The following is a 14,387-nucleotide window of genomic DNA, read 5'->3' on the forward strand; positions in this document are numbered from 1 at the left end:
AGGAGGAATAACTCTACTGACGACTGAAGAAAGCGTGACAATGTATTGACATCTTGAAGCCAGAGATGGAATAGGCAGAACAGTCATGGACTGCTCAGCTTCTGTCAGCAGACCAGGGCTAGGGAAGTCATTGGTGATGGAAATGGAAGGTGGTCCCCAGAATCCAAGCACTGAATGAAAAAAGCACAGGTTTTAAAAATGGGCCATACATTTATATGTATACATATATTTAGGCAACATTCATTCAGTGCTAACCATGCTGTGCTAGCTGTTTTTTGAAAAACAAACAATTCCTGCATTCTTTAATGCCTCAGAACCCACAATAAAGACTCCAGGCCAAATGGTGGGTATTCCCACCAGATGAGAGGGGGAGGAGTTATTTCCTCTTTTCCCACGCCCTGGATGCATACACATAACCCAAAGGAAGAAGAAACATGGAGGTTTGCTTGAAGCAATCAAGAGCTTAGAAGACTGACTGATCAAGGTTCAAATCCTGATCCTACTACTTACTACATAATTTCTTCTGTGAAACAGACACAGCCTAACCAAATTAAAAAGACTGTGAGAACATTGTGTATGTATTATTCAAAACTAGTCCTGACATAAAGAGTGTCCGTCGCACCCCTTCTAAGTCAAAACAGGGTGAGGGAGACCAAAAGACAAGAGATTGAAGGCAAAGACTTTGTCTTGATCTGTTTTTAGTTCCAGAATTTAGCATTGAAGCATAGGACTATATTTTATTCATAGATTTCGACCATGCTCTTCAGGTGGATTTAAGATTGCAGCCATAGCCTCCAGATAATACGCAGGGCCCTGTCCTTCAACGGCGCGGGGGTGGGGGTGGGATGCGGAGGCACGTGATGAGGTTAATATTCCACCGTGGTGTGAGGGAGACAGTAGATACAGATTACAGATTTCACACAGACGGCCGGCAATCGATTCCAGATTTGAAGAATCTCGTACGTCTGTCCCACCACGCAGCCAACTGGGCTGTCACTGTGGGTACTATTCACACAGCTGTGGGGAAACACTACGGGCGGTCTCTGGGCTCGAAGCTTGTACATCTACCACAGCGCAGCTAGCGTACTCAGATTGCAGACTGCACCGTCGGGTAGCGTTCAGGAAAGTCCCGGTCCAAGACCCGGCAGCGCCTAGCGCTCACCTGGAGATAGAAGTTGTAGTTTTGGGGCGGCTTCCGTGGGCGGGGCCCAAGGGCGGGATCTCCCAGGAAGCGGGAGTGGGTGGGTCCCAGCGGCGTTTCCGGTCGCTGGCGCGTTCAGGAGGCGGGGCGCCGTGGGCCACGTACGCAAAGCCATATGGGAAACGGGGCGGTGCGAGCGGTGCGCGCGCAGCTGGCCGGCAGTGGCGGCGGAGATGGAGGAGGGTGGCCGGGATAAGGCTCCGGTGCAGTCTCAGCAACCCCCAGCGACGGCGCAGGGCGTCGCGGACGAGAAGCCGAGCGGCAAGGAGCGGCGAGATGCTGGCGACAAGGACAAAGAACAGGAGCTGGTGAGGCGCGGCCCCGGGATCCGGCGGAGAAGGCCGCGGGGCTGAGTCACCGCGGTCCCGCAGGCCTTGGCCCGACTCTAAACGGCCTTGCAGCGTCCGGGAGAGGGTGGATGGGGCGATCCTCGGGGCTCCTGGCACTCTCTGTCCCTCATCCTCCATTTCGCGCTGTCGACTCCGCCGACCCCATCAGCCCTCACCACCGACTCGTGAGGTGGGCCCGGGCTGGTCATTGTCACCGCTCTTTTTTAGTATGGCATTCAAGTAGTGTGGTCCAGCAGCCAAGGTGCTATTCCTGCTCTCTTTCTATGTCCACCTGGTCCCTCCTAAGGAGGCAGGCTCACTCTCTACCTGCCCCAGGGTGAATGGGAGGAGGATATGTTTGGGATTTCTTCTCTTGATGAACTTCTTCCCCCAACCCTCAGTCCGAGGAGGACAAACAACTTCAGGATGAACTGGAGATGCTCGTGGAACGACTGGGGGTGAGTCATGATGTTGACAGGAGTGGGTACATACTCGGATCTTTCCTGCCTATTTGTTTTATTCCATTTTGGGGCAACAATTCCTATATGAGATATGAGGAAAGATGGACTGTTAGGGTTGCATTGTGATGCTGTTGTGGGATAAGAGAATTACAAAGGATATTTCAAAGATTCTGTAGCTTTCTAATTCAACTCTTAACTGGGATCATTTGTTTTTGTACCAGGCAATGAGAAGGGAGTTGGGGAATCACCGATGAATAAGACACAGTTACTCTCTTAAGGGAGATGTTAGTTAAACACTTCTGTGTTATGACTTGAGAGATGTAACTCTGAGCTCTGACATCTCCTGATCAGGAGAAGGACACATCCCTGTACCGACCAGCCCTGGAGGAGCTGCGGAGGCAAATTCGATCTTCTACAACTTCCATGACTTCAGTACCCAAGCCTCTCAAATTTCTGCGTCCACACTATGGCAAACTGAAGGAAATCTATGAGAACATGGCCCCTGGGGAGAATAAGGTAAACTGTTTCAGAAGCTGGTGGAGGCCTAGCTTAGGAGTTCCTTTTCATCTAGACTGTGGGGCTCATGGGGAGTCAGAGGAAGCCTATTAGACCTGAAATCCACGCTGGTTGAACTGAGCTGTCATAGTCAAAGTACTGACATAAGAGCTGACAGGAGGATTGCCTTCTTAGAATACACTGTTTTCTGCCATTTATGGTGGATCTTGTTTTTTTTTTTTTTTTTTTTTTTTTTTAAAGTAATCTCCGTGCCCAGGGTGGGGCTTGAACTCACGACTTCAAGATCAAGAGTCCCGTGCTGTACTGACTGAGCCAGCCAGACCCCACTCGTGATAAATTAAACTTCTGTTTAATCTTGATTTTTCTGTTTCTTTCATACTCCTTGTACGTTCACTTGTTTTCTGTTTCAATTTAGAAAACTTCGAACTAGAATCAGTCACTTCTCTATTAGTACAACAGTAATCCAGGAAATCTTTAGTCAGCCTAGACAACTGCAACAGTCTCCTAATTGGCTGCCTTCTTTTTGTTCTTGATTTAGGTTGTTTTTCATATAGCAGTCACAGTGATCTTCTTAGATTGTGAAAATGTTGTCTGCTTAAAACTTTTTTTTTTCTTTTTAATATTTTATTTATTTATTTGTCAGAGAGAGTGAGCACAGGCAGACAGAGAGGCAGGCAGAGGCAGAGGGAGAAGCAGGTTCCCTGCTGAGCAAGGAGCCTGATGTGGGACTCGATCCCAGGACCCTGGGATCATGACCTGAGCCGAAGGCAGCCGTTTAACTAACTGATCCACCCAGGCGTCCCTGTGTGCTTAAAACTTTTTAATAGTTCTTTATTGCACCTAGAATAAAATTCAGAGTCTTCATTTTTCTTCATTCTCTCCTTGTTACCATTCTTCAGCCATATTGGTTTAAAAGGGAGATGGCAACATCAGCCTTAGGGTCACCTTGAGGCTTAGCTTAGATAAAGTAGGTAAGTTTCTAATACAAAGTTGGGGGGATAATTACAACTTAATTTGGGGGATAGTGACCATAATCTTAACTCCATAATGTCCTGCTCACCTTAACCTGGATTTGACTTTAAAGCACTGGTTTCTTTCTTTTTTTTTTTTTTTTAAAATTTAAGATTTTATTTATTTTTTTTGACGGAGAGAGAAATCACAAGTAGGCAGAGAGAGGGGGAAGCAGGCTCCCTGCTGAGCAGAGAGCCCGATGTAGGGCTCGATCCCAGGATCCTGAGATCATGACTTGAGCTGAAGGCAGAGGCTTAAGCCACTGAGCCACCAGGTGCCCCTAAAGCACTGGTTTCTTTACAGCGTTTTGCTGCTGACATCATCTCTGTTTTGGCCATGACCATGAGTGGGGAACGGGAGTGCCTCAAGTATCGGCTGGTGGGTTCCCAGGAGGAATTGGCATCATGGGGTCACGAGTATGTCAGGTAAGACCTTTCCTTGAGAATCCAAAGGGGTTCTGAGACATAATTCTGAGTTCTTTCTTGGAGTACCAGAGTACTCCCAAACACTGAATTTTGCATTTCCCAAACACTGAACTCCTTGGGTCACAGAAGTGCTTCCTGTGAAGCTGTGCCTGTGCGCCACCCCCCCACCCCAAATGACCTTGGGTCTATCCATAGGCATCTCGCAGGGGAAGTGGCTAAGGAGTGGCAGGAGCTGGATGATGCGGAAAAGACACAACGGGAACCACTGCTGACCCTGGTGAAGGAGATTGTCCCCTATAATATGGCCCATAATGCAGAGCACGAGGCCTGTGACCTGCTCATGGAAATTGAGCAGGTGGATATGCTGGAGAAGGACATAGATGAGAATGCGTATGCAAAGGTCTGCCTCTATCTTACAAGGTGAGCGAGCATGGTGGGGATGGGTGGAAGGCCTAGCCTCCTCAGCATTTCCCTCTCAGTTGTTCCTTCTTTGTTCTCTCAGTGTCGTTAGCTGCAGTTGATTTGTTGAGGTGTGTGAGCTTGTTGAGGAAGGAGACTTTGTGTCTCCTTAGTAGTAAAGCATCTAGCATAATTCCTCATATATAGAAGACATTCAGTATTTATTTTGGATAAGTGAATTAAATGTGGTAAATGAATGCCTGGAACTTCTGACTGCTTTGTTATATCTCTCTCTGTAGTTGTGTGAATTACGTGCCCGAACCTGAGAATTCTGCCTTGCTGCGCTGTGCATTGGGTGTGTTCCGAAAGTTCAGTCGCTTTCCTGAAGCTCTGAGATTGGCGTTGATGCTCAATGACATGGAGCTGGTAGAAGACATCTTCACCTCCTGCAAGGATGTGTATGTAGGAAGGAACCTGGCAGAGGAAGAGGGGAGCTCATGGATGAGGCGTTTGCATGAAGAACTGGGACCTGTAGTTTCTGGTTAAGGCTTGAGGGGCTTTTCTTAATGGATGGGGACTGAGTAAATGTGATGACTGTCTCCCACAGGGTAGTACAGAAGCAGATGGCATTCATGCTTGGCCGGCATGGGGTGTTTCTGGAGCTTAGTGAAGATGTGGAGGAGTATGAGGACCTGACAGAGATCATGTCCAATGTACAGCTCAACAGCAACTTCTTGGCATTAGCTCGGGAGGTAAGACTCTTTGCCCTTTTACATCAAGGCCTTTTTGTTTGTTTGTTTGTGGTTCTACCTGGCATTTCAGGTCCCTGACTCTAACTTTGACTAGACTCTCCTTGGTTAGAATTGCTATTCAGTGGGATAGTGGAAGAGATCGTAGTGGGGGAATAGTGGGGGAGCAGTTGTGACTCTCTGACTTCCCTTCAGCTGGACATCATGGAGCCCAAGGTGCCTGATGACATCTATAAAACCCATCTAGAGAACAACAGTGAGTAGCCATCTCCATGTGTGTGAGGACTGGAGGATTCTTAATTATGCCCCTTGTATTTGGAGTGACGGCTTGGCCTAACATATTTATCCCACAGAGCTAAGAATTCACATGTACCTTTTTTCCAGGTCACTGTTGGGGGCAAAGATAGAGCATCCCAAGTGGCCAGTTTAGAGCCAGAGACCAGCCACCATGCTGTGTCTTTCTTGCCCTACTCCAAACCCTTTTTCCTTTCATTTCCTTTCCTCTCCCTCCTGTTCAGGGTTTGGGGGCAGTGGCTCTCAAGTGGACTCTGCCCGCATGAACCTGGCCTCTTCTTTTGTGAATGGCTTTGTGAATGCTGCTTTTGGCCAAGACAAGCTGCTGACTGATGATGGCAACAAATGGCTTTACAAGAACAAAGACCATGGTATAACTTTATGTGTACTTTATCTTTGTACTGTATCTTTATGTTGTTGTTGTTGTTTTTCTAAGATTTTATTTATTTATATATTTGTCAGAGAGAGAGGGAGCACAAGCAGGCAGAGGCAGAGAGAGAAGCAGGCTCCCCGCTGACCAAGGAGCCCGATGTGGGACTCGATCCCAGGACCCTGGGATCATGACCCAAGCTGAAGGCAGTGGCTTAGCCAACTGAGCCTCCCAGACATCCCAATCTTTGTGTTGCTTTGATCATTTCTTTTCTTTTTTTTTTTTTTTTTAAGATTTTTATTTATTTATTTATTTGACAGACAGAGATCACAAGTAGGCAGAGAGGCAGGCAGAGAGAGAGGGGGAAGCAGGCTCTCTGCTGAGCAGAGAGCCCGATGTGGGGCTCGATCCCAGGACCCTGAGATCATGACCTGAGCCAAAGGCAGAGGCTTTAACCCACTGAGAGCCACCCAGGCGCCCTGCTTTGATTATTTCTGTTATCCTTCTAGGTTCATGTGTTAATGTGACGGGGATCCCCAGGGCTGTATTTTTACAGAGCTCTTTGTAATAATTTTCTCAGGGTGGGGCCATTTTAAGACTAATAGTTTTTTTTCTTGGTATAGGAATGTTGAGTGCAGCTGCATCCCTTGGCATGATTCTGTTGTGGGATGTGGATGGTGGCCTCACCCAGATTGACAAGTACTTGTACTCCTCTGAGGACTATATCAAGGTTGGTCTGGGCATACCCCATTAATGGGGACATTCTCCTACCATGTTCTAGGGCCCTCTGTGCCTCCCTTTCACTGGTAAGGTCTACCTGGTTTTTAAGTCCAGTTAAGGTGGAAATTGCAATGAAGTGCACATTGTATCCGTTGTGGCGGGGAAGGTCAAGTAGCCTGAGTGAAGAATCTGTTTGCATTTTGCAGTCAGGAGCCCTTCTAGCCTGTGGCATCGTGAACTCTGGGGTCCGGAATGAGTGTGACCCTGCTCTGGCACTGCTCTCAGACTATGTTCTTCACAACAGCAACACCATGAGACTTGGTTCCATCTTTGGGTAAAGCTTCTTGCTTCTTCTTGTAGTAGTACTCGACTTGTAAGCTTTGTGAAAACAGGAACTGGGTTTTTTCACCTTTGTATTGCCGAGGGCTACGACCCTGTCTGTTGAATATTTGGCTCTTGGTGATTATTGAAATATTGAATAAATGACCAGTCCTCTTTTTGTTTCTTCCTTGTCCTGTACTTTGTTGTGTGTCTGGGACTGCCTCTCCCTGGCTTTTGCAGGCTAGGCTTGGCTTATGCTGGCTCCAATCGTGAAGACGTTCTAACACTGCTACTCCCTGTGATGGGAGATTCCAAGTCTAGTATGGAGGTGAGGAGAGGCTGTTGGACATTTAGGGGAGGTAGGGAAGGTGCTCTGAGACGTACCACTCTCTGTGATAAGTAGTGAAAAAAGTGTGTATGTGTACTGTGTGTTTATGGGGGTGTGTGTATCACTTCAGTGAAATCTTTTGGAGCTAGAATTTTAAACCTCACGTGGTATTGAGGCTAGAGAGGTAACATTTTGGTATTGAATTACAGCCCTTAGGGTCCATGAGGAACTAGTCAGACTAGAGCGGGGAGTAACTTAATGCAGCTTGGGGTGGCTGATTCTGTCTCACTCATTGTTTTTGTTACTGGCTAACCTAAAGCTTTCTTTCCTTTTTTTTTTTCTGTTTTTTTAAAAGATATATTTATTTTAGAGAGGGTTCGTGAGTGGGGGAGGGGCAGAGGGAGAGACTCTTCAAGTTCAGGCAGACTCCCTGCTGAGCATGGAGCCTATCGCAGGGCTTGATCTCCTGACTCGTGAGATCATGACCTGAGGCCAAACCAAGTCTCAGACGCTTAACTAACTGAGCCACCCAGTCACGCCAACCTTAAATTTTCTTAATTATGCAGTCATTTTACTGATAGATACATATAGTATGGTGGCTAAAAGTACAGCTTCAGTCAGAAAGATTTCAGTTCAAATCGTGCCACTTCTGCTTACAAGCAGTGTGATCTTGGACATGTAACTCAATCTCTTTAGGTTTCATTTTCCTCATCAATAAAAAACTAAAAACAGCAGGACCTGTTTCACGGGGTTGTTGTGAGGGTTAAATGTTAATAGTACGCAAAACAGTTGGTATAGTGGTTGATACATAGGAAATATTCAGTGATTGGTTGCTTTTGTTACTTTGAGTTACCATCAGAAAGGGATTATTACCTAGTGTGGTTACAGTAGCCTGTAGGAATTGGCTGTCTTGAATCAAGATAGATAAACAGCTACTTAATAACTTAACATGTATGATACTGATTTTCCTATTTCTAGGTGGCAGGTGTGACAGCTCTAGCCTGTGGAATGATAGCAGTGGGATCCTGCAATGGAGACGTCACTTCCACTATCCTTCAGACCATCATGGAGAAGTCAGAGACTGAGCTCAAGGACACCTATGCCCGTTGGCTTCCTCTTGGACTGGGCCTCAACCATCTGGGTGAGGGGATGTCTCTCTGGGCAAAGGCTGACAGTAACTGGATACAGCAGGGGGGCTTATGTGTCAAAAACTGTACTAGATGGGAGCAGGTGTCCTCTCGACACTCTTAATTTGTCCTACAGGCAAGGGCGAGGCCATTGAGGCAATCCTGGCGGCGCTGGAGGTTGTGTCTGAGCCATTTCGCAGTTTTGCCAACACGCTAGTGGATGTGTGTGCCTATGCAGGTCTGTGTCTCTCTGCTTCCCCAGGGACTGCTTATTTCTCTCTTGGACCTTCCTTTAGATTGATTCTCCTTCTCATTTGTTCTGATCTGCTTTAGATTCTTTAGCTTGTTCAGTTCTTGGAATAAGCTTTCTTTTGGTGCCTTGTTTTTCTCCTTTGTCACCCTTACCACCATGCCACAGGCTCTGGGAATGTACTGAAGGTACAGCAGCTGCTCCATATTTGTAGCGAACACTTTGACTCCAAGGAGAAAGAGGAAGACAAGGACAAGAAGGAAAAGAAGGATAAGGACAAGAAGGAAGCCCCTGCTGACATGGGAGCACATCAGGTTCTGTGGGCAGCTGGGCGCTCTCTGAGTCAGGCTCTGAGAAAAGATAAGTGTGTAGGGGAGCAGGGGAGCTGGGTTTGGGTTTGTTTTAGCACCCCTCTGGGTGGTGCTGTGTATTGAGATGACATGAGGCTGGGGTTTGTATGTGAGGCATAAGGATGAGCCCCTACAGCACAGCTTTTTCTTAACACGGGACTTGAGTCAAGAGTGAATTTTTTTGTTCCCCGAGCTTATTGGGTTCTGCTGCTGCTTCAATCGCAGGGAGTGGCTGTGCTGGGGATTGCCCTTATTGCTATGGGGGAAGAGATTGGTGCAGAGATGGCACTACGAACCTTTGGCCACTTGGTGAGTATCGCATGGAGAAGATTGGAATATACTGGTTTTGGTGCCTGGAGATCCCCCAGAGGAGACTTTCCTGATGGGTTTTCTCTGGAGAGAAATAGTCTTTTTGCTATGCCTGTTCTCCAGAATTTGATCTAAGTCCCCCTTTTACCCATCAGTCTGTTCCTATAACTGAGTTTGTTGTACTGCTTTCTGTGATGCTCTTGGCATTGTCTTATTACCAGCTGAGATACGGGGAGCCTACACTCCGACGGGCTGTACCTTTAGCACTGGCCCTAATCTCTGTTTCAAATCCACGACTCAACATCCTGGATACCCTAAGCAAATTTTCTCATGATGCTGACCCAGAAGTTTCCTACAACTCCATCTTTGCCATGGGGATGGTGGGCAGTGGTGAGTATCAGTCAGAAAAATTTCAGAAGTAGCTTGAAGGAATATTTGAGACCTTTTTTTTCAACTCAGTAATGGTTAACATTTCCAGGTACCAATAATGCCCGTCTGGCTGCCATGCTGCGCCAGTTAGCCCAGTATCATGCCAAGGACCCCAACAACCTCTTCATGGTGCGCTTGGCACAGGTAAAGAATAGAACTCTTTTCCTTTGAGAGTACCAGGGGGAGGTGTCCATGGTGATGGAAGGTGGGGGACATGTGGTGACATGAGGGGAACCTTGACTTTGGCTGGGAGGGAGGATGTGAGTGAGTTACGGATTTCTATACGGCCAGGTTAGGTGACACCTCCTTAGATGTGACCCTTACTTCTCTTTCTCCCCCCCCCCCCACCAGGGCTTGACACATTTAGGGAAGGGCACACTCACCCTCTGCCCCTACCACAGTGACCGGCAGCTTATGAGTCAAGTGGCTGTGGCTGGACTGCTCACTGTGCTTGTCTCTTTCCTGGATGTCCGTAACAGTGAGTTGCTGTCAAGACTCCTATAGTGGCACGTGGCCCCATCTCCACCCTTACTTACCAGGGCCAGCTTGTAATTTAGGAGCAGACTCCAAGTTAGTTCCCTACCACTCTGGGTTCCTGATGTTCTTTGGGCCTATGAAGGGCCTTATGAAATTCATCTCCCACATTTTTGATCTGGCCCACAGAAATTTTTATTTTTTGAGGATGAAGAGCTGAGCCCAGTGTCTGTTCCTAAGTGACTGAGGGAAATTAATTTTAAGTTTGAAGTCTGTGGGCAGAATAAGATGGCAGTATCTCTAGTCTGTGGTACCATGTGTGAGGGGAGGGGTGTGGGTTCAGCTGAACCACTGAGGGATTAAGAGTCAGGGCTGGAGTGGGGACCGAGATTTCAGGTCAGGCCTGCCTGGATGCATGTTTGTCCTCTGTTCTTCCCTCAGTAATCCTGGGCAAATCTCACTATGTATTGTACGGACTGGTGGCTGCCATGCAGCCCCGAATGCTGGTTACATTTGATGAGGAGCTGCGGCCGCTGCCAGTGTCTGTCCGTGTGGGCCAGGTGAGGGGTTGAACGGATGGGAGGGCCCTCGAATGTGGAGAATGCACATATACCTGCTTCTCTGAAACTGGTATGGGCAGTGGGGTATTGCTGCACTCCCATCTGCTACACTCGCCCTTGCAATTTTCTCACCCTACAGGCAGTGGATGTGGTAGGCCAGGCCGGCAAGCCTAAGACTATCACGGGGTTCCAGACACACACAACCCCAGTACTGTTGGCCCACGGGGAGCGGGCAGAATTGGCCACTGAGGAGTTTCTTCCTGTCACCCCCATTCTGGAAGGTTTTGTTATACTTCGGAAGAACCCTAACTATGACCTCTAAGTGGCCACCTGGGACAATGAGCTGCCACTGTTATGTCAGTAGACCATGCTTCCTGCCGCCAGCCATGAACACTGCTCCAGACCTTTAGGGGAGTTGTTAACCTCCTGTTATTTTGTTACTGAGTGAGATAACTGTGTTGAATAAAGACCTTTATCCCCAAGGTCCCTCCGTGTGTGTTTTCTGGGGTATTATGGCTGGAGGCCAGACCAGGGTGGGGAGTTGATGTGAGAAGCCATTGTTTATAGCAACCCTGAGACTAGGCTAGCAGGGAAGCTGCTCTGAATGGAACAAATTAAACTCCTTGCCCTTTTCCTCTCTTTCCTAATTATCTTAAAATAGTGATTCATCTTTAGGGGCATGGGTCCTTGAGATCAGTGTAATGGATCTTTCTAGGAGATGCATATACACAAATTTTAATACAAACTGTTATAGATAACTTTCTGAGGAGCTGTGGATACTATTCCCTCCCCTACTCCACCAATGCACACCCACCTCAAACCCATCATTCCCTGACTCAGGGCTGAGGATCCCTGCTCTAAGAAGCAGCAGTCAGTCTTACTTTCTAACTTCTGTGCTACTGAATGAAAGACATTTTTTTTTTTTTTTTAAGATTTTATTTATTTATTTATTTGAGAGAGAGAGAGCAGAAGAGTGGAGAGCGCGACAGAGGAAGAAGTAGATTCCCCAGTGAGCATGGAGCCCAATGCAGGGCTTGATTCTTGGACCCCCAGATCATGACCTGAGCCAATGGCAGGTGCTTAACTGACTGAGCCACTGAAGTGCCCCTGAAAGGGACATCATTGTCTCCTGTGATCCTCTGTTTCTCTTGGAAGGCTGCTGTTGGAGAGATTTGATCATGTTAACTTCTATGCTGTCTTTGTAGAAACTGGGTGCAACAAAGGTTGACCCTGACCTTCCTCTTAGTGTAGCAATGGGGAAAAGGAGTAGTCTCCTTCCTGGAATGTAATCACTTTCAATCTTCAGTGCTCCTTCCTCATGGGGTTGGTATGAGTATAGCTATGCTGCCATTTGGGGCCTGGACCCCTGTGGATGCAGTACAGAAGAACATATGGCCTTGCCAGATAATCATAACTAACCAACACTTTATGAGAATTTAGCTTCCGAGCAGTGTCTGGCACTTAATAGGTCTTCTATAAATGTTGAAACATTCAGTGATCTCATAATAGCTTTAAGAGGTAGGTATAATGCCTGTATTTTGGTAAGGAATATAAAGTTTGGAAAGAGGTTCAGTAACTTACTCAAGGTCACATAGTAAGTGGTAGAGCCAGGATTAGAATCTAAGTTTGTTTGACTCCAAAGCCTATGCCCTTATAAAATTGATTCGTGTCTGTAGCCATGGAGCCTTGCAAGACCCCCTTGTAGTCCAAGGTCTTGGCTAGCTGGAGAATGGCAACTTTGGATTAGTGTCTCTGTTGTCTTATTTCTGTTCTTCTTTGGCAGCCTGTATAAAACCTGTATAAAAAGTCGAAGTACTAGACTTGGGAGTCAGGAGACTGTCAAATCCCCTTAATGGGATTTTCTGTGTTCCTGAGCAAGTCAGCATGTCTGGTGAGCCTCTGTTCCCTGTAAAATGGGGATATTGTAATTGCCTTCCTTGATATCCAATGGTGGTGATATAAAGATAATTTGAAGGGGTGCCTGGCTGGCTCAGTCAGTGGAATGTGTGACTCTTGATCTTGGGGCTGTGGGTTTGAGCCTCATGTTGGGTGTTGAGATCACTTAAAAATATATTTTTTTTAATTTTAAAGATTATTTACTTTAGAGATAAAGTGCATGGTGGGGAGGGACAGAGGAAGAGGGAGAGAGAATCCTAAGCAAAGTGAGCACTGAACGTCAAACCCAACACAGGGCTCGATTTCATGACCCTGAGATCACAACTGAGCTGAAACCAAGAGGTGCCCCCAAAATAAAATCTTAAAACAGAAAAAAAGACAAATTAGAGAGTGATTTGTAGGGATGCCTGGCTGGCTCAGTTGATGGAGCACGCAACTCTTGAGCTCCAGGTTGTGAGTTTGAGCCCCATGCTGGGTGTGGAGCCTACTTAAAAATTAAAAAAATTAAAAGGAAAGTGATTTGTAAACTGTAAAACAGTCTAAATAAAATGATAATTCTTTCCCAAATCAGTGATTTTCCTTTAGAGTAAAATTTTCATAATGACTCAACCTTTCACATTCAGTCATTCATTCAGCAATAAGTATTAGTGGAGCTTTACTCTGCACTGAACATTAGTTTGTGGGGATGCAAAGATCCTGCAAAAAAAAAAACAAAACCCTATCCTCAAAAAGCTTACTAATGGAAAAGAAAACAATTATGATACATTGTTATTGATACTGTACTGGAGTGTGAAGAAGGTACCCTGGAATCATTGAAATGGAGCTTAAGTGCCTAGGTAGGTCAGGGGAAAATTTTGAGATGAGACCTGGAGGAAGATGAGTTTGTCCAGAGGGAAAAGGTAGAATATCACTAAGGGAGTACTAAAGGAAGGTGGAAAAGCTATTTGTTTTCAGAAACCACAGATAGTTTGCTTTGGCTAAGTGTGCAGGGCCAGTAGAAAGTGTAGTAGGAGATATAGTAAAAGAGACACAGGCTCAGATCAGGTTTAGAAGAGCTTTGTTCTCAGAAATTGACTATCTCTCAGTGGAGACCACTGAGTGAGAGTGGGAAAGTGGCATAAATTATCCGGATTAGGAAGCTCACCATGGAGGCTGGGAGACCAGGCAAAGGGAATAAATGCCTTAACTAGGGTATTAGAAGTGGGGAAGGGCAGAAGAAAGATTTTTTAAATATAATAGGACTTGAATTTGATCCAAATACCAAGAGGACCTGGTGACTGATTAGAGGTAGTACATGGATGGGAAGGAATGTAGGATGAATCCCAGATTTCCAGGTTAGGCACTATTCATTGGAAAAGAATACACGGGCACCAACATGTATGGGGTTGAGGTGGAGGACTCCTGAGTAGGGAGACATGATAAATTTCTATCTGGGCATACTTTTTTTTTGGGGGGGGGCATACACAATTTGAAATGCCTGTGGGATGATCAGGTGGAGATGTCTTTTAGGTGGTACCTTGTTCTAATGAGTTTGAGAGAGAGGTTTCTCTCAGTTGGCATGTAGGCATGTAATTATATATATATATTTAGTAGTTGATTTTTATATATTAGTTTGCTTAGGAGAAAGAAGAGTAGAGAAAGGAGTCATACATGACAAAGTCACAGAACCAAAATGAAGAGTCAGAGAACGCAAGATCTGCATTTTCATTCTTACTATGGTTCCTCCTCCATGAATCTATTTTGCTCTCCTTTGGAGCTCCAGTTGGGAAGAATGCAGTTTATTTTATAGGAAATTGTGAGGATTGAGATCACATCGGTCATATATATTAAGTGACCACGTTTTCGTTGGTATGGAGAAAATGTTTTCT

General features: G+C 46.2%; 1 protein-coding gene across 1 annotated transcript; it reads left to right on the forward strand.

The window, feature by feature from the left end:
* Nucleotides 1-1,326: 1,326 nt before the first annotated feature.
* Nucleotides 1,327-11,108, forward strand: PSMD2 (proteasome 26S subunit, non-ATPase 2). Its single transcript, XM_032875521.1, has 21 exons — nt 1,327-1,509; nt 1,932-1,988; nt 2,343-2,507; nt 3,822-3,943; nt 4,139-4,363; nt 4,642-4,800; nt 4,950-5,094; nt 5,287-5,347; nt 5,610-5,756; nt 6,379-6,485; nt 6,682-6,809; nt 7,037-7,124; nt 8,103-8,265; nt 8,388-8,489; nt 8,670-8,815; nt 9,077-9,160; nt 9,382-9,550; nt 9,639-9,733; nt 9,941-10,067; nt 10,505-10,623; nt 10,763-11,108. Exons 1-21 carry the CDS (start codon nt 1,375-1,377, stop codon nt 10,943-10,945), a joined length of 2,727 nt encoding a protein of 908 aa, XP_032731412.1. The 5' UTR covers nt 1,327-1,374; the 3' UTR covers nt 10,946-11,108.
* Nucleotides 11,109-14,387: the final 3,279 nt, after the last annotated feature.

This window comes from Lontra canadensis, unplaced genomic scaffold, assembly GCF_010015895.1.
Source record: "Lontra canadensis isolate GAN:19392208 unplaced genomic scaffold, GSC_riverotter_1.0 scaffold56, whole genome shotgun sequence".
Lineage (NCBI taxonomy): Eukaryota > Metazoa > Chordata > Mammalia > Carnivora > Mustelidae > Lontra > Lontra canadensis.

Coding starts and splice junctions, on each gene's coding strand:
- PSMD2 (XM_032875521.1), top strand. CDS start 1,375: ATGGAGGAGGGTGGCCGGGATAAGGCTCCGGTGCAGTCTCAGCAACCC. Junction 6,810..7,036: donor AGACTTGGTTCCATCTTTGG/GTAAAGCTTCTT, acceptor TGGCTTTTGCAG/GCTAGGCTTGGCTTATGCTG. Junction 8,266..8,387: donor ACTGGGCCTCAACCATCTGG/GTGAGGGGATGT, acceptor TTTGTCCTACAG/GCAAGGGCGAGGCCATTGAG.